Source organism: Piliocolobus tephrosceles, chromosome 9 (genome assembly GCF_002776525.5).
Source record: "Piliocolobus tephrosceles isolate RC106 chromosome 9, ASM277652v3, whole genome shotgun sequence".
NCBI lineage: Eukaryota > Metazoa > Chordata > Mammalia > Primates > Cercopithecidae > Piliocolobus > Piliocolobus tephrosceles.
The window spans coordinates 66,278,009-66,300,929 of NC_045442.1; the positions used below are offsets into that span (position 1 = coordinate 66,278,009).

A 22,921-nucleotide genomic window follows, 5' to 3' on the forward strand; every position below is an offset into this window, starting at 1 on the left:
TCACCAGACATTTAAGAAAAGCCTACATGAAAGTAAAAGATGAAAATCAATCAATCAATCAATATAACAACTGCCTGATAAAATAATTTAGAGGACAGAAGATAAATTTAACACATTCTAACTAGTTTCAGAGAGATTTGAAGACATGGTACAAGCATAAAAGCACAGGATGCTGTAAAAAAGGAATAATCTGAGAACAAAAAGAGCTCTTGGAAATTAAAAATATGATTACCAAAATTAGATAATGACTGAAGAAAAAATAGAAGAAAAAAGATAAGAGACTTGGACTATTAATCCAGGAGATCCAATACCTGGTTTACAGGAATCTCAGTAAGAGACAAAGAAAGGGGGTATAGAGAGAAATAAAGAAATTGGCAGTGGGTTGAGTGGGGAGGGATAATCAGAGACATAATGGGAAAAAAATTCCATGTTATAAAAGTCTAAGTTTTCAGGTTGAACTAAGTTATTGACAAATGCTGAGCAGGATGAAGGCAACTTGGCAATGACTTCAAAATATTGAAGCAAAATGATTTTGACACTAAAAATGATAATACTCTACTAAATGATAACCTAAAGATCGTTCAAGTAAGATAGTTCTGTTTCTGAAAGAAAGCAAAGTTTAGGCCAGATTTGGTGGCTTATGCCTTTAATGCCAGCACTTTGGGAGGCTGAGGCGGGAGGATCACTTGAGGCCAAGAGTTCACAGGCGAGAGGATCACTTGAGGCCAGGAGTTCAAGACCAGCCTGGGCAACATAGTGAGACCCCATCTCTACAGAAAAATTAGCTGGGTGTGGTGCACACCTATAGTCCTAGCTATTCAGGAGGCTGAGGTAGAGGATTGCTTGAGCCCAGGAGGTCAAAGCTGCCGTGAGCCGTGATTATACCACTGTACTCCAGCTTGGGTGACAGAGCAAGACTTTGTCTCAGAAAAAGAAAAAAAGAAAGAAAACAAAGTTTACTTCCCTGTCCTGTTTCTGAAGAGTTATATCAGGTGGATACCAACAAAACAAGGGAGAAAACCAAGAAAGAGGAAGTCATAGGGCCAAGGATGAACAGAGAAGATAGGTCCCAGAAAGACCAGTCCCAGGAGGACCGCTGGCTAAAACAACACCCATTCCAAACTAGAGCTGGAGGTCAGAGGGCTTTGAGAATAACCCCTCTGCAAACGGTTCTCTGGGAAGAACAGGGTCTCTACAAAGCACAATATGATTGAGAAGCTGAGTGATTTTGAGGACATGGTAAAGGAACATCTTTTGTCAACATGGAAAAATATGGTCCACGTTCCTATTTGTGGATTCTGTATTTGTGAATTTGCCTACATGCTAAAATGTATTCGGAACCCCCAAATCAATACTTGCGGCACTTTCATGGTCATTCTAGGACATGCATGTGCACAGAGCTACAAAACATCTTAGTCACCACAAGCATACCTTCCCAGCTGAGGTTGCACCACGTGACTGCCTTCTTGTTTCAGCTCACACTGCAACCAAGTGCCCTTTCCATGCCCTATTTAGTGCCATGTTTTTCGCATGTTTGTGCTTTTTGTTGGTGATTTTGCTGTTTAGAATGGCCCCTAGGTGTGGTGCTGAAATGATGTCTAGCATTCCTAAGTGCAAGAAGGCCATGATGTGCAAGCTTCCTTCAGGCACGTGTTACAGTGCTGTTGGCCGGGAGCTCAATGTTAATGAGTCAACAGTATCTATTAAACAAGGTGTCTTAGAACACAAATACACATAAAACAAGGTTAAGTATTGATTAGTTGATGAAATGTTGTGACCAGAGTCTTGTAGGAGCCTAACCCTGTATTTCCCCTAAGAGCAATTGTTCAGTTTTTGCTAATTCTGTGTTTCTGACTACTTTATAGAACATAACTACCCCCACATATTGAGAATCAACTATAGTTAATAACTTCAGCGTTAGAGAGGAAGCTATACAAGAAAGACGTGGTCCAAATGTGAAGCCCCAGAAAACATGGAATGCTTTTGAACATCAGGTTTTCAGAAAAAAAAAAATCATCTTGACATGAGGACTCAAGGATTCCAATGCTGGACCACAAAGAAGAAACTGTGATGCTAGCGTCACACTTGATTCTGCAGAGAATATTTACAAATGTGATAAGCACTATACTCGGTTCTGCGGGGAACAATATTTAGAAAGTCTTAACCATGTAAATGGAGTTCACCTTTCAAAATAAATCTAGAGTCATAATGTGAATGATTTTATTGTGATTATAGAATAAAATATATATGTTATGAACTAGGACGATAGCAAGTATAGAAGACAGAAGTAGAGCTTAGGGAGGTGATGTAGAGAGGAGAGGACCAGGGAAAGATTAGGGTGCTCATATCCTCGTCTCATATGATGATGACATGAGAGATAATCCCCAAAGTTGATGAAGTCAGAAACAGAGATTGGAGTACACAGTATTACTTCAAGTTTCCAAGGCAATCAGTGGAGGAAATAAAACTGAAAAAATAACTGTCAACAATTGAAAAGGGAGGAGGAAGGTGGGTTAAGGTCTCATCCTTCTTCGGCACAGATAGAGACTGTCTAAAAATGAAAATAGATCAAGAAGTGGAGGTATAAGCATGAGAGTTTTGGAGGTAGCCACCAGAACTAAAATTAACCCTTGTCGCCTGTACTTGTCTCTCTAAATGAGATCAATGAGTGAGAAACTGTTGCTCTTCATTTTATACATTTTGGTTCCTTTTTGCTTTTTCTTTTTTTTTTTTTTTTTTACTCTGCAAATATTCCTTAGGTTTAAAGATAAACTCAAAATATTTAAATAATTTCTTTAACTTTCTTATTTTCCTTGCTTCAGGGTAACCTTGAGCAAGTCACAAGTATAGGTTTAAGCTTGTTGGTGGTGGGCCCTCACATAGAAATTCCCTCACTTTCTGAGAGTTCTTAGTGTCTCTAGCATGTTCTTGACACCACTAGGGCAGAGGAAATGCCTGCCTGTTCCATTTATGAAGTGTTTAGGCCCAGACAACTTAATAAGTATTCATGTTCTAACATTGTACTAGCCATTTGGGAAAATAATACACATGAATTAAAAGGAAAAAGTATTTTTATTCTGTTCTTAAATAACCACAATGAATTCCAAATATGATGCGTACAGCTGTTGGGCACTGCACAGATACCCAGACCTTGGAGTCAGATTGGACACTACCACCCTCATTTTCTGTTCTGTATTGACTTTCACCCAAAACCAACTTTTAATCACAGCAACAGCCAAAAACCCAGCTTTGAAAGAAAAAAAATGGGCATCACCGAAAGGAACATAGTGCACCCTACTGTTGAAACTGAACCGTCGGGAGCTGGTAGTGGTAGGGTCCCACAGAGGCCAACTATGGCTGTATTCAAGGGAAAGCTGAAACCTTCCTGCAGTGCTTCTGCACAGTTTGGGAACCATGGCTCTAACATCTATTTGAAACTTCATTTGGGTCTGTCAGGCAACTTCACTGGAAAATATTGGAGGACAAGGGTCATGTAAATTTAACAACATCTAATATAGTTTCTTGTTCAATAATAAATGCTCCATAAATACTGTCTTACATTGAATCTATGATGGTATCGATTGCAAGATGCACACTGACTTCTAGAGACAGTAAAATGTTAAAAAATAAAAGTGCATCATAAAATCAGTGAAATACAGTAGTTATTTGAATAGTCTGGTGTGAGTTTATTGCCCATGTCTGAGTCAATGCTGCAATTTCATATTTACCCGGTGTTATATATAAAATCTAACCTGTCGGTGTTGTTATGGGCTTAAAAGCCAAACCTAAAAATAAATCCTGAAACAACAGAGTCTGAATATGCCCTCTTTCCCAGCACACACAAGACCAACGATGTGCTTCCAGTTGCTGTGCTCCTGGGGGTTGGGGGGAACGAGCCAGGAGCCCCACATTCTCCCTCTTCTTCTCTGAGTCTGGAGTTTTACCTTCCTGTTTCTCACCGTTAACATGCTTGAAATGCTCTGATCCTCTCTATGAGTAATTATAAAACTGTTTACCGTGGTCTTTCTGCTATGAAAGGACAGGTACTTTGCAGATCCAGGGTTTGTCTGGTTTCCTCTATATCCCACATGCATCTGGGAAGATGGGGCCCATCTGAACAGAGCCGCGTGGCCTCCAGGGATTGCCCACACGGTGTCTCTGAGCACACCAAGAGCTGCGTCCAGCCATATTCGCTTTCCAAATGTGTAAACTTAGTATATCATAGTCCTTAAGTTTTGCCTAATCAGAGCGAAATTGTCTTATAGCGGAAAATTTGTTTCCTTCAGGCTAATACTTAAATGTAAACATTAAGTATTCTCCTGAAGAAAACAAATTTTCACCTTGCAGTGGTTCTTTTTAGACAGTAGGCCTACACCGAGACTCCAGTTCCCAGGATGTGGATAAAAACCCATTCAAGTTTTTGACTCCTGACTTCCCAAGACGAAATAGAGTTGGAGGAAAGGGTGGCCTGGGAAAGAAGGAAGTTCAGGGTTATAACTTATCATAACTCCAGGCATAATCCAGCACAGGCTTTTGGGGAGAGGTGGTCTTTAGAAAGCAGGGTCTTCTCTAGAGTGGCCCCAGAGGCTCAGCACTTCCTGCCGTCAGTGGGCTCTAATAGATGTAACATGTCAGCTCCATCAGCCCTTCCTTGCTTCCCCTAGGGATTCCTGGATGTGCTCTAATTCTTACTGTCCGTGTGCAGGGCCCTCACAGCCCTGAGTCCCCAGGAGGGCCTGGGAGATCGGTGCCTGGCTGCTTAAATTCTGCACAAGACCTAAAAAGATGGGTTTGGCAGGCATGGAGAACTCTCCAGTCCTGCTTAAAATACATGCGTAAGTCAATCCGTCTCACACGTAGAATTCAGATGGAGCTGCATCCCCTACCCAGGGGGATTTCCTCTAAGTCCCTCACCTAGAGGGAAGTCTGGAAGCCACAGAGAGAAAACCTTGTTATAAAGTACCATGTTCGGGATGATTCTTACATTTAGGGACTTTTTTACAATGTGCAGGTGGTATGTTTCTCTACTTGTTCCTACTTTGATTTTCCTTATGTGGCTATTTTATCTTCCTGAGTGTTGGGTTTTGTTTGTTTGTTTTTGAGACGGAGTTTCACTGTTGTTGCCCAGACAGGAGTGCAGTGGTGCAATCTTGGCTCGCTGCAACCTCCACCTCCCGGGTTCAAGTGATTCTTTTGCCTCAGCCTCCAGAGTAGCTGGGATTACAGGCACCCGCCACCACACTGGGCTAATATTTTGTATTTTTAGTGGAGTTGGGGTTTCATCATGTTGGCCAGGCTCAAACTCCTGACCTCAGGTGATCCACCCACCTTGGCCTCCCAAAGTTTAGGGATTACAGGCGTGAGCCACCACGCCTGGCCTCTTCATGAGTGTTTTAGGCATCTGTGCCCTGAAGTCACTTGCTTTTTTTCTACTCCTCTTCCTAAGTTCCAATTTTTAGGGCAATTTGTGACTTCTCTTTACAGCTAATAGTGGGAAAGTCCCTAGATGGCTTTATCCTGCACACCTAGTCATTCTCTGGCTATTTTGTTTGAGGAAAGTGTGTGTGTGCGCGCGTGTGTGTCTGTGTGCGCGTGTGCGTGTCTGTGTGTGTGCACGTGCACGGGGGTGTCCCTGCCCTTGTGATGTTTGTACGTCATGCAGCATTCTCTGGTGGAAGCATGTTAGGGAGGGATTAAGACCAGCCAGCACACACCATATTCACAGAGCACATCCACCCTGTGATGGGCTTTTCAGGTGGTTTTCTTGACAACCAGACTTACTAATCATCCTCCAATCCCACTTACCATTAACTGAGAAAAGCACATAATTGGCTTAGGAGAGTCACTAATGCACCTTCATGAGCCTGTGTAGGCTCTTAAGTCTTTAGAACCGACTGCTTACAGAGACTAAGCTTCTCTACCAAAATCGTTGAAAACTGCCTTTCAGAAAAATCAGGATGTTTAAGAGCAGAACAACTGTAAGGATGTTAGCCACCTCCCCTGTTTTACAGATGAGGCCGCTGAGGTCCAAACAAATAACATATGAAACTCAAATAACTACAGTCATGCATCACTTAACGAAAGGGGTACATTCTGAGAAATGCATCGTTAGGTGATTTTGTCATTGTGCAAACAGCATAGAGTGGACTTCACAAACCTAGATGGTACAGCCTCCTGCACACCTGGGCTATAATCATATGATCTGTTGCTTCTGGGCTACAAACCTGCTCAACATGTTACCATACTGAATACTACAGGCAATGATAACACAATGGTAAGTTTTTGTGTCTCTAAACTTAGAAAAGGGACAGTAAAATACAGTATAAAACGTAAATAGTAGTACACATGTATAGGGCACTTGCCATGAATAGAGCCTGCAGGACTAGAAGTACTCCGGGTAAGTCAGTGAGTGAGTGAGTAGTAAGTGAATGTGAAGGCCTGGGACATTATTGTCCACTAGTGTAGACTTTATACCGTACATGTAAGCTATACTACATTTAAAAGACAATATTTTCCTTAATAAATTAGCCTTATCCAATAATAAATTAACCTTAGCTTACTGTAATATTTTTACTTTATAAACTTTTTAACCTTTTTAAACTTTTTGACTCATGTAATAACACAGCTTAAAACACAAATACATTGTACAGCTACACATATTTTCCTTCTTTATAGGCTTACTTTATAAGCATTTTTCTATTAAAAATTTTTTTTAACTTTTTAAACTTTTGTTAAAAAAAATAATAATAAGACACATACACATTAGCCTAGGCCTACATAGAGTCAGGGTCATCAGTAACGCTGTCTTCCACCTTCACGTCTTGTCCACTGGAAAGTCTTTAGGGACAATAACACGCATGGAGCTGTCATCTCCTATAATAATAATGCCTGCTTCCGGAATACCTCCTGAAGGACCTGTTTGAGGCTGGTTTACAGTTAACTTTGTTTTTAATAAGTAGAAGGAGTACAGCAACATAGTCATTTGTTGTCAAGTATTATATACTATACATAATTATATGTGCTAGACTTTTATATGACTGGCAGCACAGTAGGTTTGTTTACATCAATGTCACCACAAATACATGAGTAAGGCATTGTGCTAGGCTGTTAGGATGTCACTAGGTTGGCCAGGTGCTGTAGCTCACACTTGTAATCTCATCACTTTGGGAGGCTTAGGAGGATGGATCACTTGAGGTCAGGAGTTCGAGACCAGCCTGGCCAACATGGTGAAACCTCATCTCTACTAAAAATACAAAAATTAGCCAGGCGTGGTGGTGCACGCTGATAGTCCCAGCTACTTGGGAGGCTGAGGCAGGAAAATCGCTTGAACCCGAGAGACAGAAGTTGCAATGAGCCAAGATCATACCACTGCACTCCAGCCTGGTGACAGAGCAAGACTCCTTCTCAAACAACAACAAAAAAGATGTCACTAGGTCATAGGAATTTTTCAGTTCCGTTATGATCTTATGGGACCACCGTCATATGTGCGATCATCGTGGGGTGCATGACTGTAGTTATGTAGAAGTGGCACTATGCCCAGGACTTCCTGTTCCCCAGTCCTGGGCTCTTTCCACTATAGCAAGAGGACCTCCATTTAGAGCACCACAACCCAGCTAGCAATGCTGTCTGTTTCCCCTCTTTCCTGCCACAGTGCTCACAGCAGGCCCTCCATACGTTTACCTAACACATAGTTGCTTGCTTCCTCAAAGAGAAAACCCCTACAAGTGGATTTATGAGAGTGAGCAGCCACAGACAGCAGCAGCACAGCAAATGTGGGAGATCTTGTTTCTTCCAGATGAAGAAACAACAACGTGATAAAACAACATGACAACATTGTCTGATCCCTGGGCCTTGTGGTCAAAGAGATAATAGTCTAAGGCACTTCTCTCATCTTTGCTTGTACCTAACTGATGAATAGCTACATCCTTTGGTGGCAAAACGACATATAAAATAAAAAATAGGGTAGTAGTAAATACATATGAGCATTTTAAATAATGTATATGAAGTATATACTAAAATGCCCCAAACTTGAATCATTCACCTCAGAGACAGGTGAGTGTTGAGAAAGGGGTTTTTTGCTAATTTCAGAGCTTTAATATAGTCTTCTTGGTCATAATGGAGTTATCAGATGCTTTAGAAAATTGAAATCTGTTCACTCTTTCACCCAGATTTAAGTAAATCCCGGTTTTGTATCTATTTCATATTAGCCAAGCATTCATTTAGTACCTTCTTCTGTCATATGTTTAGCGACTTCCTTGGACCCTCCTTTCCTTTGCCATCTTGCCTGTTGGTATGATGACCTAACCAGGATCAATGGATAGAACCAACTTCAATTTGTTCCTGACTTTCTCATTTTTCATCTCCAGAGGAAACAGCCCCTGAGAAGGCCATTGACCTTGGGGAAGAGAGCTTTGATATATTAACACATTTCCTAGAAAATGTAATTTTCCTTTTCTTTGCACCTGACCGTTTGTCCCTTGTAATTTGCTTTTACTTACTGAAGATTATATTCCATTTGTCGGTTACAACACTCTGTCAACCAGCAGATCGAGCCCACCCAAGATCTACTACAATTTTCTAGATTGCAGGTGGGCTTACAAATACTCTGTCCAGGAATATGTAATTATTTTATCTTCACACAAAGATAACTTCCTTAAGCAACAGTGAATATTTGTCTCTTAATTCCTTGTGCTGAATTCACCTCTTTGTGCTGACTGTGAAGTTTCTCCCCAAAATCCACCTGGATTCCCCATTCCAAGGAACAGAAACTCAGGCTGCATTATGGCTTTTCATTTGCTATGTTTGCATACCACACATATTCAGTAAAACTGCCTCTTCTGGCCTGTTTCCATTTCTAAGAGTGCTACATTACTGCATGATTTAGAAAAGTGTCTGAGAAATACGCATCAGCTCTCAGTTATGTCTGTCAAACCTGGCTGATATGGTTTGGCTGTGTCCCCACCCAAATCTCATCTTGAATTGTAGCTCCCATAATTCCCACGTGTTGTGGGAGGGACCCGGTGGGACATGATTGAATCATGGGGCGGTGTCCCCCGTATGTTCTCGTGGTAGTGAATAAGTCTCACGAAATCTGATGGTTTTATAAGGGGTTTCCCCTCTCACTTGGCTCTCATTCTGTCTCGTCTGCTGCCATATAAGACATGCCTTTCACCTTCCACTATAATGTGAGGCTTCCCCAGCCGCGTGGAAGTGTGAGTCCATTAAACCTCTTTTTGTTTATAAATTACCCAGTCTTGGGTATGTCTTTATTAGCAGTGTGAGAACAGACTAACACACTAACCATTATAATGGGCAAAGTCATATAAGCCGAGAGGTATTGTATTAGTTTTCTTATTGTTGCTGGAACAAATTACCCCAAACTTAGTGATTTAAAACAATACAAATTTATTCTCTTATAGTTCAGGGGTCAGAAGTCCAAAATTAGTCTTACTGGGCTAAAGCCGAGGTATCAGCAGGACTAATTCCTTCTGGTGGCTTTGAGGGGAAAATCCTTTTCCTTCTGTTCTCACATCTCTTACTGCCCACTCTGACCCCCTGCCTCTGTCTTTTAAGGACGCTGGCAATTCCATTAGCCCCACCCAGATAATCCAAGATAACCTCCCCATCTCAAGACCCTTAGCTTAATCCCATCTGCAAAGTCTCTGTCATATAAGATAACAGTCACAGGTTCTGGGGATGAGGAAATGGACATCTTTGGGGGTCATTTTTCAGCTGACCACAGGATCGAGACCTCCCTATTCAGTGACAGTTTTCTGTGGCCTTTCCTCTTGAGGTCGGGCTGCCTTGGTGGGGGAGGGATGTTTGTGGGTGAGCTTGCCCATGCCCTTCAGAGACCCCATGCCTGACTCCGTACCTCCTGCACCTGCAGTGGCAGCCAGGTTTCAGCTGCCTCCCTGGGGCAGTCAGAGATGTCACAGTGGTACCCAAGGGCCATGCCACTGTGCCCAAGATGTTTGCCAACTACCCTTCCTCAACTCTGTCTTCTTTCCCTTTTTGCTTTTCAGCATTGTGTTAGTGCCGGGAGGCCACTGTGTCAGCAAGCTGAGAGGGAAACTGAGGCAAGATGTCGGGCCGGAGCGGGAAGAAGAAAATGTCCAAGCTGTCCCGTTCAGCCAGGGCAGGTGTCATCTTTCCAGTGGGGAGGCTGATGCGTTATCTGAAGAAAGGGACGTTCAAGTACCGAATCAGCGTGGGCGCCCCTGTCTACATGGCGGCAGTCATTGAGTACCTGGCAGGTAATGAGGACACGCAAAGGAGACTGCCTGCTCCCAGGTCCCCACCCTCCCCTGGGTCCCCCTCTCAGGCTGGGGAGGGATGCTCCAAATTGTCTTGTGCCTGGCTCAAGGCTACTGCGGGTGGTGACAGGGTTGCAACTGGCCTGCTTGGCTAAAATCAACTTCTGCAGACTTTAGGGGAGAGAAAAGCGCATAGGAAGGACAGGTGATCAGCATGGAAGGCAGAGAACCCACAACCAAGTAAGTGGCCCTCCTAGACCAGTCCTGCAAAAGATGTGTCTTACTTTAAGCGAATGCAATATATAAATATCTAAGCTCCTGAAGAAAATAAACTGCAGGGAGAATGGGGGAGTTGATATTCATTTTGTAAAAGGGAGTCTTTTTACATCAAATTGCTCATTAAACATCAGTTTTCCTGGTATATTTAAACTAGGACTCAGTGTCCATAAATAACATTTATCTGATCATCAAAAGCATCTTTTGGGTGCTGCCATGAAGCCGATGTAATGTTCTAATTTTGCTCTCCTTCACTGAGGTGATTCTCATCTAATAGGGGTGCACAGAAAATAGTTTCCCAGATTTGTTGTTAATTTTTTTACTGAAAGATGAGATTTTGCTGTAAGTGTTCTTTATCTTAGTAGCTTTCTCTTTAGCTTTTTTGTTGTTCTCTTATGTCATAGTTAAACAGAAACCAAACTTTACAATATCGGGGTGCTTTTCAGAAATATTTACAAATAAAATATATAAATATGTATATACAATAAGTGTGATTTAGTCCCTTGTTGGGTAATAGCCATGAGCAACAATGTCTCTGACTTTGCCCAAGGTTAACAAATTCCCTAGACACCAAGGTTAAGTTCCTTGGGAATTCTGCCAGGTTAAAAAGCAGACCTCCCCAAACAGTCTAACACTGGGGAGGCAAGCCTCACTGCATGAAATCCTCTGGGCTGTGGCAGGGCTGGTCCTCTCTTCTGTCCGCAGGTTCCTCTTTTCTGCTGGTTTTTCCTTTCTAGATGCTCAGTCCTGCCCTGCCCTCTTAGTCCCCATTGCTCACCAACCAACATTGATTGGTGAAAGGTTTTCCTTGGTCCATGCATGGAAATGTCCTCCCCCCAGAGCTTCCATCAGGCAGACCTTTGCATCATGAGCCTTCCTCTTATGAAATGAAAGCCTTGCTCCTGAGCTAAAAGTCCTTCCCTCCTTTAGGAGGTTGGGGAAAGCTGGAGGACTCTGAAAAGCAGTGCTTTTCAAAGTGGAGTCACCCAGGGATCTTGTTGACAAGGGCAGGGTGGGCCCTGAGACTCCATTCCTCAAGCTCCCAGGTGATACTGATGCTGCTGGTCCAGGGACCACACATTGAATAGCAAGATTGTAGCCAGTCTTTTAGCCTCAAGCCAAAAGATGTAGGGAATGCTTGTTTAAAATGCAAGTTCCCGCCAGGCGTGGTAGCTCACACCTATAATCCCAGCACTTTGGGAAGCTGAGGCAGGTGGATCACCTGAGGTCAGGAGTTTGAGACCAGCCTGGCCAATATGGTGATACCCCATCTCTACTAAAAATACAAAAATTAGCCAGGCATGGTGGCAGCTACTGGGGTTACAGGCCTGTAATCCCAGCTACTTGGGAGGCTGAGGCAGGAGAATCACTTGAACCCAGGAGTTAGAGGTTGCAGTGAGCTGGGATCACACCATTGCACTCCAGCCTGGGTGACAGAGTGAGACTCCGTCTCAAAAAATAAAATAAAATAAAATGCAAGTTCCTGGATACACTCTCAAAGGGTCTGATTCACTGGATCTGGAGTGAGGCCAAGGAATCTGATAGGAAAACCTCCGAGCTGAGGGAGGGAGAGAACAGACTTTGAGAAGGGTTTATGAAGCTTTAAAACAACCTGTTAGGTGTGTGCCACCCACTGAGACTGGAAGACACTGAGTAACTCAAAGATCCCACAGCTTTCAGATGGGAAACTAGGACTCCCCCAGGGCCCTCAACCTCGAGCCACGCAGTTTTGCTGTGCTACACTGCCCCAATGTTTGTGTGATGAAAATAGGCAAAAGTCTAATCCAGTGCATATACAAAATTTGGCCTTTGGAATCCCTGGCATCTCTGTTAGTCTTTGGTTCAGATGTGTGAGATAAATGAAGCTTACCTCTCCCTGTTCGTTCATCCATTCAAAGAGCATTTGTTGAGCCTCTCCACGTCAGCGTGTGCAGTGAGTCCTTAGGCAGGGTTCCTGCAATAGAATTGGGCCATTTATACGGCGAGTTGAATGTGGAGAGGATGAGCACCGGCAAGGGTGCCATTGCCAAAGTCCTTCTGCCCCAGCCAGTCCCAGTGTCCAGACCATCCTGGGCCACGTAGAGGAGGAGAAGGTGACATTGATCTCCTGAGGCCCAGGCCTGTCCTCTGTGTCCTTTCCCTCCCTTCTTTGTGCCTTTTCTCTCCTCCAAAGGCAGGCAGGCACGGAGAGAGTGCGGGCTCAGATGTCGGTTCCAATCGGGATGACTCATCGACCAGCTCTGTTACCCTAACCTCTCTGAGCTCCAGGTGTTTCCAGAACTAGCTCATTTAACCTCATTCAATGAGCTAATATGTGTAAAACACCTGGCGTATAGGATGCACTCAATAAATGGTAATTCTTCTCCTCCCCCCTCTATTAAGAGCTGATAAAATCATTCAGGACAAAGTATAAATGACTAATTCCATTAAGGTGGTATATTTTCAGGCTGAATTTACATTTTAATGAGACAAGGCATTGTAATCCAAAGGAATGAATCATATTAGTGGAATTGCAAGCTACTGTTGAGTAAGTGACATGGGGAATTTTTGTCTGTTTTTTGGTTTATTTGTTTGTTTTTTAAAGAGGTATCCATTGATTCTGTTTAGGGAAGGGGGGTCAAAATGTGGAAGCCTCCTGTCACCCTTGAAATGACTTCCACATTCACGAAACAAATCTAGACTGAGTGCCTCGTTTGAATCAGGTCTTGAAGATACAGCAGAAAACCAGCTAACTTGGTCCTGCCCATTGCTGGACTTAGAGCCTAGTGAGGAGGACAAGAAGGAAATGCCTCACAATAAGATCAGGTGCTGTCGGGCAGGGAATGAGAGGAACTTTGGGAAGTGCGGGTTGGGGGAAGGGCTGCCTAATCTAATGTAAGCGTTGTTAAGACCAAAACCAGGTTGTCAACCCTGCATTTCTCGTATCGATTGATTTCAAATCCTGATGCCTGGGTCCAACCCCCGAGAGATGCTGGAGTATTTTCTGTGCATCAGGATTCTTAAAAGTTCCCCCAAATGATTCTGGTGAGCAGCCAGGTGGGGAAGGGAGTCAGCCAGATTCAGATGGGGGGAGTAAACTAGGGGAAGATAGTAAGGGAGGTTGAGAATAATGGAGAAGACTCCAAGTTTAAAAGAGTGTGCAGCCCTTTCTAATGTGCCTACAGCAGAGCTTGGGAATGGGAGGAGTGAGAGATGAAATGGGGGCAGGGCAGCAGGCGCTAGACTGTGATGGCCCTTGAAGGTCCACACGCACACGCGCGCGCGCACACACACACACACACACACACACGGCAGAGGAGGCATCGAAGGGAGGTGGCAGCATCTGTGGGGCATCACTCTGGCTTTAGGAGAACAGTTGTCAAGGAGCAAGATCAGATTCCAGGAGACCAGTGGAGTCGTTTTAGTGTCACTTGGTAAAGAACTGACAGTGGCCAGGACCAAGGGTGCACAGTGGGGATGGTGAGAAGAAATGGAAAATCTGGGAGCTCTCTGGAGGGTGGAGTCAGCTCCGCTCCATAATGGATTGGATCCACAGGGAGGGGCATCAAGGATGACATGAATCTTGCAGGCGTGGACTAGTTACTTTCTCTCAGGCCACACTCCCATGGGGTGAGAAATAGAATGAGGTGTGGACTTGGAGACAAGAGAAGCAGGGAATGGGTAAAAGAAGTCTGGCCAGCCGGGCGTGGTGGCTCACACCTGTAATCCCAGCACTTTGGGACACCAAGGTGGGCAGATCACCTGAGGTCTGGAGTTCGAGACCAGCCTGACCAACATAGAGAACCCTCATCTCTACTAAAAATACAAAATTAGCCAGGCATGGTGGCACATGCCTGTAATCCCAGCTACTCATGAGACTGAGGCAGGAGAATCACTTGAACCCAGGAGACGGAGGTTGTGGTGAGCCAAGATCGTGCCATTACACTCCAGCCTGGGCAACAAGAGCAAAACTCCATCTCAAAAACAAAACAAAACAAAACAAAACAAAAAAAAGTCTGGCCAAGAGGAAGGAGAAGAGAGAGCAAAGCAGCTAGTGGATGGAGAATGGTGCCTGAAGCTAAAGTAGGGAGCAATGGATGAGAACCAGGCTGCAGCAGGAGGGGCTCAGTTTGGGACCTGTTGAGCTTTGGTATCTATAAGATGTCCAAGAGGGCTGGGCAGAGTGGCTTATGCCTGTAATCCCAACACTTTGGGAGGCCAAAGTGGGAGGACCACTTGAGTCCAGGAGTTCCAGACCAGCTTGGGCAAGATGGTGGGCAAGATTTCTCTACAAGAAATTTAAAAATTAACCAGGTGTGTGCTGGGCGCGGTGGCTCACACCTGTAATCCCAGCACTTTGGGAGGTCAAGGCGAGTGGATTACCTGACTTCAGAAGTTCAAGACTAGCCTGACCAACATGATGAAACCCCATCTCTACTAAAAATACAAAAATAAGCCAGGCATGGTGGTGCATGCCTGTAATCCCAGCTACTTGGGAAGCTGAGGCAGAAGAATCACTTTAACCCAGAAGGTGGAGGTTGCAGGGTGTGGTGGTATGTTCCGAATAGTCCCAGTTGCTAGGGAAGCTGAGGTGGGAGGATTCTTTGAGCCCAGGAATTCGAGGCAGCAGTGAGCTATGATTGCACCACTGCACTCCTCAGCCTGGGCGACCATGCAAGGCCTTGTCTCTCAATAAATAAAAATAAAAATAAAAAAGATGTCCAGAAGAGCAGAGTGGATAGAAATGCTGGATCCAGCCAGGCCTGAACCTAGATTCTGGTTCTGCCACATATCAGCTATGAACCCTCAGGCTCATTGCTTTACCACTCATGATGTTATTGTGAGGATTATATAAAATAATGCATGAAAAGTGGTTAGCACCGCTCGGCACATGTGAGCAAGTCCATCCATGTGGCTATTACTGTTACTGAGTGGAGACCCCCTAGGTGTGTCGGCAGCTCAGGAGGGAGCTGTGGGCAGGAGGATCACATCGGTGTGTTAAGGCAGTGGAAGTGAGCGAGGTCACCCAGAGAGAGCACAGGACCCAGCATGAGCGACGCCAGTGTGCCCGGTGGGCCAGGGAGAGGGGGAAAGGATGGCAAAGGAGGCTGAGGAAAGTCAGAGGGTAAGGAGGAAAGATGTGAGCATGTGATGAATCAGAGGCCAAGGGAAGGGAGGGAGGGCCAGGAGCCCCTAAGGGTCACGCTGATAAAAACCAGACAAGGACAACAGATCTAGCCACCTCAGGGTCATGATGACCTTGGCAAGGACAGCGTGGGAGGTCAGAACCAAACCACAGTGAGTTGAGAAGTGGGAGGTGTGGACTGGGAGACAAAGGGGGTGGGGAGCTCTTCACACTCAAAGTAGTTATTAAAGCTACCACCAGATCTTATGAATGAATGAAATGTAAAATGGCACAGCCTATAGTAAAAATAATTTAACTATACATTTTTAAATAGCTAAAAGAGTATAACTGGGCCGGGCGCGGTGGCTCAAGCCTGTAACCCCAGCACTTTGGGAGGCCGAGACGGGCAGATCACGAGGTCAGGAGATCGAGACCATCCTGGCTAACACAGTGAAACCCCGTCTGTACTAAAAAATACAAAAAAATTAGCCGGGCGTGGTGGCAGGCGCCTGTAGTCCCAGCTACGCGGGAGGCTGAGGCAGGAGAATGGTGCAAACCCGGGAGGAGGAGCTTGCAGTAAGCCCAGATCCGGCCACTGCACTCCAGCCTGGGTGACAGAGCAAGACTCCATCTCAAAGAAAAAAAAAAAAAGAGTGTAATTGGATGGTTTGTAACACCAAGGATAAATGCTTGAGAAGGAAACACCATTTTCCATGATGTGATTATTACACATTTAATGCCTGTATCAAAATATCTTTGTACCCCATACATATATACACTTACTATGTACTCACAAAGATTAAAAATAAAAATTTGGGCCAGGTGGCGGACGCCTGTGGGCCCAGCTACTCAGGAGGCTGAGGCAGGAGAGTGGCGTGGACCCGGGAGGCAGAGGTTGCGGTCAGCCAAGATTATGCCATTGCACTCCAGCCTGGACAACAGAGCAAGACTCCATTTCAAAAAAAAAAAAATTAAATTTAAAAAATTTAAAAATCAAAAAAATCAAAATACAAGTTTATTTTTAAAAAAGGGTGCAGCCACTGTGGATAACAGTTTGATGGTTCCTAAAAAAGTTAAACATAGAATTACCAATACAACCAAACAATGCCAGTCCTAGCTGTATACCCAAGAGAACTGAAAGCAGGGACTTGGCCGGGCGCAGTGGCTCACGCCTGTAATCCCAGCACTTTGGGAGGCCGAGGTGGGTGGATCACCTGAGGTTGGGAGTTTGAGATCAGCCTGACCAACATGGAGAAACCCCGTCTCTACTGAAAATACAAAATTAGCCGGGCGTGGTGGCGCATGCCTGTAATCCAGCTGCTGGGGAGGCTGAGGCAGGAGAATCGCTTGAACCCGGGAGGCGGAGGTTGCAGTGAACCAAGATTGTGCCACTGCACTCCAGCCTGGGCAACAAGAGTGAAACTCCTTCTCAAAAAAAAAGAAAGAAAGCAGGACACAAACAAATATTTGTGCAACCATGTTCTTAGCAGCATTTTTCACAACAGCCGAAAGGTGGAAGCAACCAAGTGTTGATCAACAGATGAATGGCTAAGCAGAATGTGGTATATTCATATAATGGGCTGTTATTCAGTCACAATATTTCAAAAGGGAATAAAATTCTGATACATGGTACAACCTGGATGAACCTTGAAAACGTTATGCATATGAAGGATGGCAGACACAGTAGGGCAACATTGTATGGTTCCATTTATATGAGATGCCCAGAGGAGGTGATACCTAGAAGAGGGGAATTCATAGAGACGGAAAGTAGAATAGAGGTTACCAGGGGCTGGGGAGAGGGAAGGAGAAATGATGAGTTATTGTTTAATGGGTGCAGAGTTTCCATTTGGGATGATGAGAACATTCTGGAAATGGATCGTTACGACTGTGCAACATTGTGAATATGCTTAATGCCATTGAATTGTATCCTTTAAAATGGTTACATGGTAGATGTATGTTATGTATGTTTTCCTTTTTTTTTTTTTAATCAAACACCTTGTTCTGAGAAGAGTTATTTGGGCCTCACCAGACTACCAAAGGGATTCCCAGCACCAACAAGGTGTAGCCCCCCCTGCAGGAGGGGGAGAGCTGGAAACACAGAGACAAGGAGCCCAGTGGGGAAGCTGGGCCCCCGGGGTCTCCAGAGCTGGCTGGAGGCCTTGGTCCCAGGTGGGGAGGCACCTCCTCCAGCTCCCAGAAGGAGAAGGGCTGCTGGGAACTGATGCAGACACTGCAGTGTGCCCCTAGAGACAGTGCCCCCTAGACACCTTCTTCCCATACCCAGGCACAGCCTCTCTAAGTGACCCTCATTACACAGCTCTTAAGTGGCAGTATTCCACTCTTTTCTCCCTGCCAAATCTCTGTGGCAAGCAGTGCTCTTCACCCCCACATCAACTGGATTCTCCTGCTGATGTCCTGGGGGCCAACGAGCCACCATCAGTGGGCTTCCCCTGGCCAGTCTACCACTCCTGTCAGATTTATGTCTGTGGTTTCTGAAGCCCTCTGTCCCACACACTGCCTCTGGAAGGCAACCTAGGGCCACAGGCATGGCCAGGAAGAGAAGGCTGGGGACAACACGGTCAAAAAAGGAGGGCACAAATTCTCAGCAACACTGGGCGAGAGACAACAGCATGCCTCGCCTGATTCTATGGACTGAGCGTCTGGCTAGCCCCAGGTTCACATGTGATCATGATGCTAGAGCCACAGTGTCTCTAGCCCCCACCTGCTGAAGGAGGGTGCACAGTCCCGCAAAGAATGCACGCTCAACTGCCCATCTAGAACGCCCCGTTGACCTGAACATGCTTGCCTCCCAGAATGGTTATCACGTTCCTACTTCAGTTTCCTGATCTGTGGAACTGTGATAATGTTGGCCCAGTTCACACCTCCAATGTAAGTGAGGAAAAATGGACTGAAAAAAACAAGCCCCAAATTCTGCAATAGCATTTTGTCTGTGCTGACAGTAGATATAATGTAAATACAAGATATTGAGGAGGAATTGTTTATAATCATTTTGATGAGAAAATGTTCTGTAATATAATACATTTTCAACTGACCAGAATGGGTTGAATTTCAGGATACCCCATGAAATCATTGTGTAACATAGATACTTATCATTTACATATCATTTCCAGATAATTGGGTCTCACCACTTAACATCAAAAATTTTCTTACCTAATGATTCTCATTTATTACATTTGTGTCTGTAAAAGATTACTTTGACCACCAGCACATGTGGCCATGCAGGTTGTACATGGCACAAGCACACACATTTAAGGCAATATCATTCAAATCCTAGACTACAAAGATTTTTGTATTTATTATGAGAATTTCCAGCAGATGGTAGTAAAGACTTTTGTTCTAACAAAATCCAGACAGTAAAGCATCTTGCTGGGCATGGTGGCTCACCTCTGTAATCCCAGCTACTCGAGAGGCTCAGGCAGGAGAATCACTTGAGCCCAGAAGGTTAAAGCTGCAGTGAGCCTTGATAGCACCACTGCACTCCAGCCGGGGCAACAGAGCCAGACCCTGTCTCTAAATATAAAAAGTGTCTTGAGGCAGGAATGTCTTTTCTTTTTTTAGAGGCAGGGTAGGTCTTTGTTGCCCAGGCTGGAGTGCAGTGGCATGATCACAGCTCACTACAGCCTAGACCTCCTGAGTTCAAGCAATCCTCCCGCCTCAGCCCCCTAAGTAGCTGGGACTACAGGTGCATACCACCAAGCCCGCCTAAGTTTTGTATTGTTTGTAAAGACGGGGTTTCGCCTTGTTGCCCAGGCTGGTCTTGAACTCCTGAGCTCAAGCAATCTGCCCGCCTCTGCCTCCCAAAGTACTGGGACCACACCCAGCTAGGAGCATCTTTTTGTAATTTGCACAAGGGTACCTATTGGGTCACCAGTGGCCATGCTGGCATGGATCTGGAGAACAACAAAACTAGGGATGGGGAAACCATCTAGACACCCAATACAATTATCTGGGTTAGAAGAGAAGGGAGCTTTAACTCAGGCAATGGCAACAAGAAGGCCAAAAGTGTGTGAGATTGATGAGGCTGGATGACCCCATGTGGTGACTGGAAGGAGATCGGGAGTGGGAGAGGGAAGAACAGGGAATGACTCCCAGGTCTCTGGTAGGAGCCATGTGTGGATGGAGCTGCCAGTTCTAAGGGTGATGAGAAATGCAGGTTTGGGGAGATGATTTTGATTTGGGGAATGTGATGTTTGCTTTACGTGTGAAGCCCCCGGGTGAGGCCGTCTGGGTGATTATCATGGCAGGGCTGGAGGTGCAGATTCAGTAGTACAGGCAAGTGGGTAGAAGCTGGACCCCTGAGTCCGAAGGGATTTTCCCCAGAAGATTGCATGGCCCTAGCAGAGCAGAAGGCACAGACAGAACCCCAGGGACACCGCCAATCAGTGGGCAAGTGGACAAGGAAGAAAGGGCCTGGTAAGGAGACAGAGTCTTGGTCACTTCACCTCACCTGTCCCAACCCTGTAATTAATGTGCTATTTCCCATCTTCTGTGGGCTGGAATATCCACTGTTGGTTTAAATTGTATACAAAATGAAAGGACACAGACTTCCAAAATAATGTGTATGAGCTTTACAGTATCCCTTTTGGCTAAAGAAATTATTTTTACTACTAGATACTCAGCTGTATTCCAGATGATTACTATTGCTAGAAGTGTGACTTCTGAGAAGTGAGGGGTTTGCCATAGAAGTCCCCACCACTTAACAGAATTATGATCTTCCCACAACATTTGTAGTAGAGTAAATTAGTGCTGTATAAATCCAGTTTTCTTATTGATTGCCAATATAAGGATTTGGCAGGATTAATAAAATCCCTAAGATCAATAAAGTCACTCGAGAATGTAGCAAACTTTTATAGTTCATGGGACTATATTTGCCATAATTACATTTGAAACTATGAATGATGATTAATGTTTTTCTTGTTTCATTTGCTTTGAATTTTTTTTTTTTAGGCAGGGTCTCCTCTGTCACCCAGGCTGGAGTGCAGTGGCACTATCACAGCTCACTGCGGCCTTGAACTCCTGAGCTCAAGCGATCCTCCCACCCCAGCCTCCCAAAGTGCTGGGGTTATAGGCATGAGCCCTGTGCCTGGCTAATGATTAATGTTATTACAAACATTTAAATGGTGAAGTCCACGTGTCAAGGATGTCCGGACTAAACATCCGAAAGAGATAAGAACTATTTGACGTAGATTTTCTGTGATGTGTTATCTTTTTCTAAGTTAAAAAAAAAAAAAAAAGTCCTACCACTGCTTTTGCACTAGAACACATAATCAAGGTTTTCTTTCTTATAAATTATTTCAAACGGGTTTGTTCAAGAGCTTCATTGCATGGTCCCCAAGCATCGTCTGCATTCTCTGAATTGTGCTGCATGCGGAGTCTCTGCCTTCAGTCTCATCCTATGCTGCATTTTATTCCGGCAGATTTTTTTGTCTGAATGTCTGTGCGTCTGTCTGTCAAGCTGAAAATAACCTGACCTTCAGGGCTTCCTGAAGACTGCAAATATGTAGTGCTTCCCATGAGCCCTGCCTCTTATGCTGACAGTTAATTTGATGAACTTGGGGAGGGTGCTTAATTTCTCCCTCTAAATGCAGGTAACAGGAGGCAGGAAAGTAATGATCCAGGATGCTAAATTCAATTCAGTTGCTCAGAAGCTTAAAATTGGGAGGCTCATTAACCCTCAAACCCATCTAGAAAAAGGGGTGAGTGGAGTGCTTCTTCCTCCCATGTGTACCCCAGAAATGAGAGTCCCTTGAGATGAGCAGGGGCAGCACACTTCCCTTCACTGTACACAATGGGGAGCTGCACATTTTAACCTAGAGCCAGAAGGCAAGCCTGACGGGAACAGTGGCTCACACCTGGAAATCCCAACACTTTGGGAAGCTCAAGTGGGAGGACCACTTGACCCTAAGAGTTTGAGACCAGCCTGGACAACAAAGTAAAACCCTGCGTCTACAAAAAAAATTAAAAATTAGGCTGGCATGGTGGCACAAGCCTGTGGTCCCAGCTACTAAGGAGGCTGATGGGGGAAGATCACTTGAGTCTGGGAGGTTAAGGCTGCAGTGAGCCATGATCACATCACTGCACTTCAGCCTGGGTGACAGAGGGGAGATCCTGTCTCAAAAAATAAAGTATATTTGAAAGCTTTATAATTCCATTTTCTTTTCTTTCTTTCTTTTTTTTTTTTTAAACAGAATCTCACTATGTCACCCAGGCTGCCATGTGGTGGCCCAATCTTGGCTCACTGCAGCCTCCACCTCCCAGGTTCAAGTGATTCTCCTGCCTCAGCCTCCCAAGTAGCAGGGATCATAGGCACATACCACCACGCCTGGCTAATGTTTGTATTTTTAGTAGAGACGGGGTTTCACCATATTGGCCTGTCTGGTCTCGAACTCCTGACCTCAAGGGATCCACCTGCCTCTGCCTCCCAAATTGTGGGGATTGCAGGCATCAGCCACCATGCCTGGCCACTCCATTTCCTTTTAATGGGCATTCTTTTGAAGAGAAAGCAAGGACTGGGAAACAGCCTGAAAGCAGCAAGCCTGATTATCTAATACAGCATTAATTTCATTTTTCCAATATAATCCGTCGGTTCACAGACAGCATTAATTTCAAATACCCTATCCCACTGTCCCAACAAGCATGCTCACACTTCTCAAATTTTAGTGCCCCAATCTTTGATTCAGAAAACGTGGTCACTGCATAAATGAATAGTTGGCAAATACAATATTCATTGCTTAATAATCTGGAAAAGATGTGAGAATGAATTTACGGTGATTTAGTACTTTTCTTTATGGAAATGCCTATGAATATTTAACTGTAATGTTTATTTTATTCTAATTCATTTGTTAATCACATGTGATTAGTTAATACGGCATACTTATGCCAAGTTTTTGTTATTGTCGTAGATTTTATGAATGATAGCAATTTCATGTGCTCTTTTTTATTTGAAATTAGATTGATTGCAAAGACTCATACAAAGTCGTCTATTAATTTTAGGGCTTAGTATTTGTGCCATTGTATCAGCATATCCTCCCAGCACATACCCACATGCACACACAAACATATGCCTGCCTGCACACTCACACACACACAATACATTCACACACACGCACACACGTACACTTTCCCCCCTCATTGTCAGTGAGACAACACATTGACACATTGCCTCTAGCTTTCCAAGGGAAGGAATTTTTCTTTAAAGCCTCATTCATACTTTTAAAGGCAAATTTGATTTAGCGGAACATCCTTCTAAAATTGAAGAAGAAAG

At 44.5% G+C, this 22,921-nt stretch overlaps 1 protein-coding gene across 1 annotated transcript in view; it reads left to right on the forward strand.

The window, feature by feature from the left end:
• LOC111537903 (core histone macro-H2A.2) overlaps nucleotides 1–22,921 on the forward strand; it is a 59,214-nt gene that overhangs the window by 12,972 nt on the left and 23,321 nt on the right. The window contains exon 2 of the mRNA XM_023205043.3: nucleotides 10,026–10,256. Within this exon, the coding sequence (XP_023060811.1) occupies nucleotides 10,085–10,256 (172 nt within the window). The 5' untranslated portion in view covers nucleotides 10,026–10,084. The remainder of the gene's footprint in view (nucleotides 1–10,025; nucleotides 10,257–22,921) is intronic.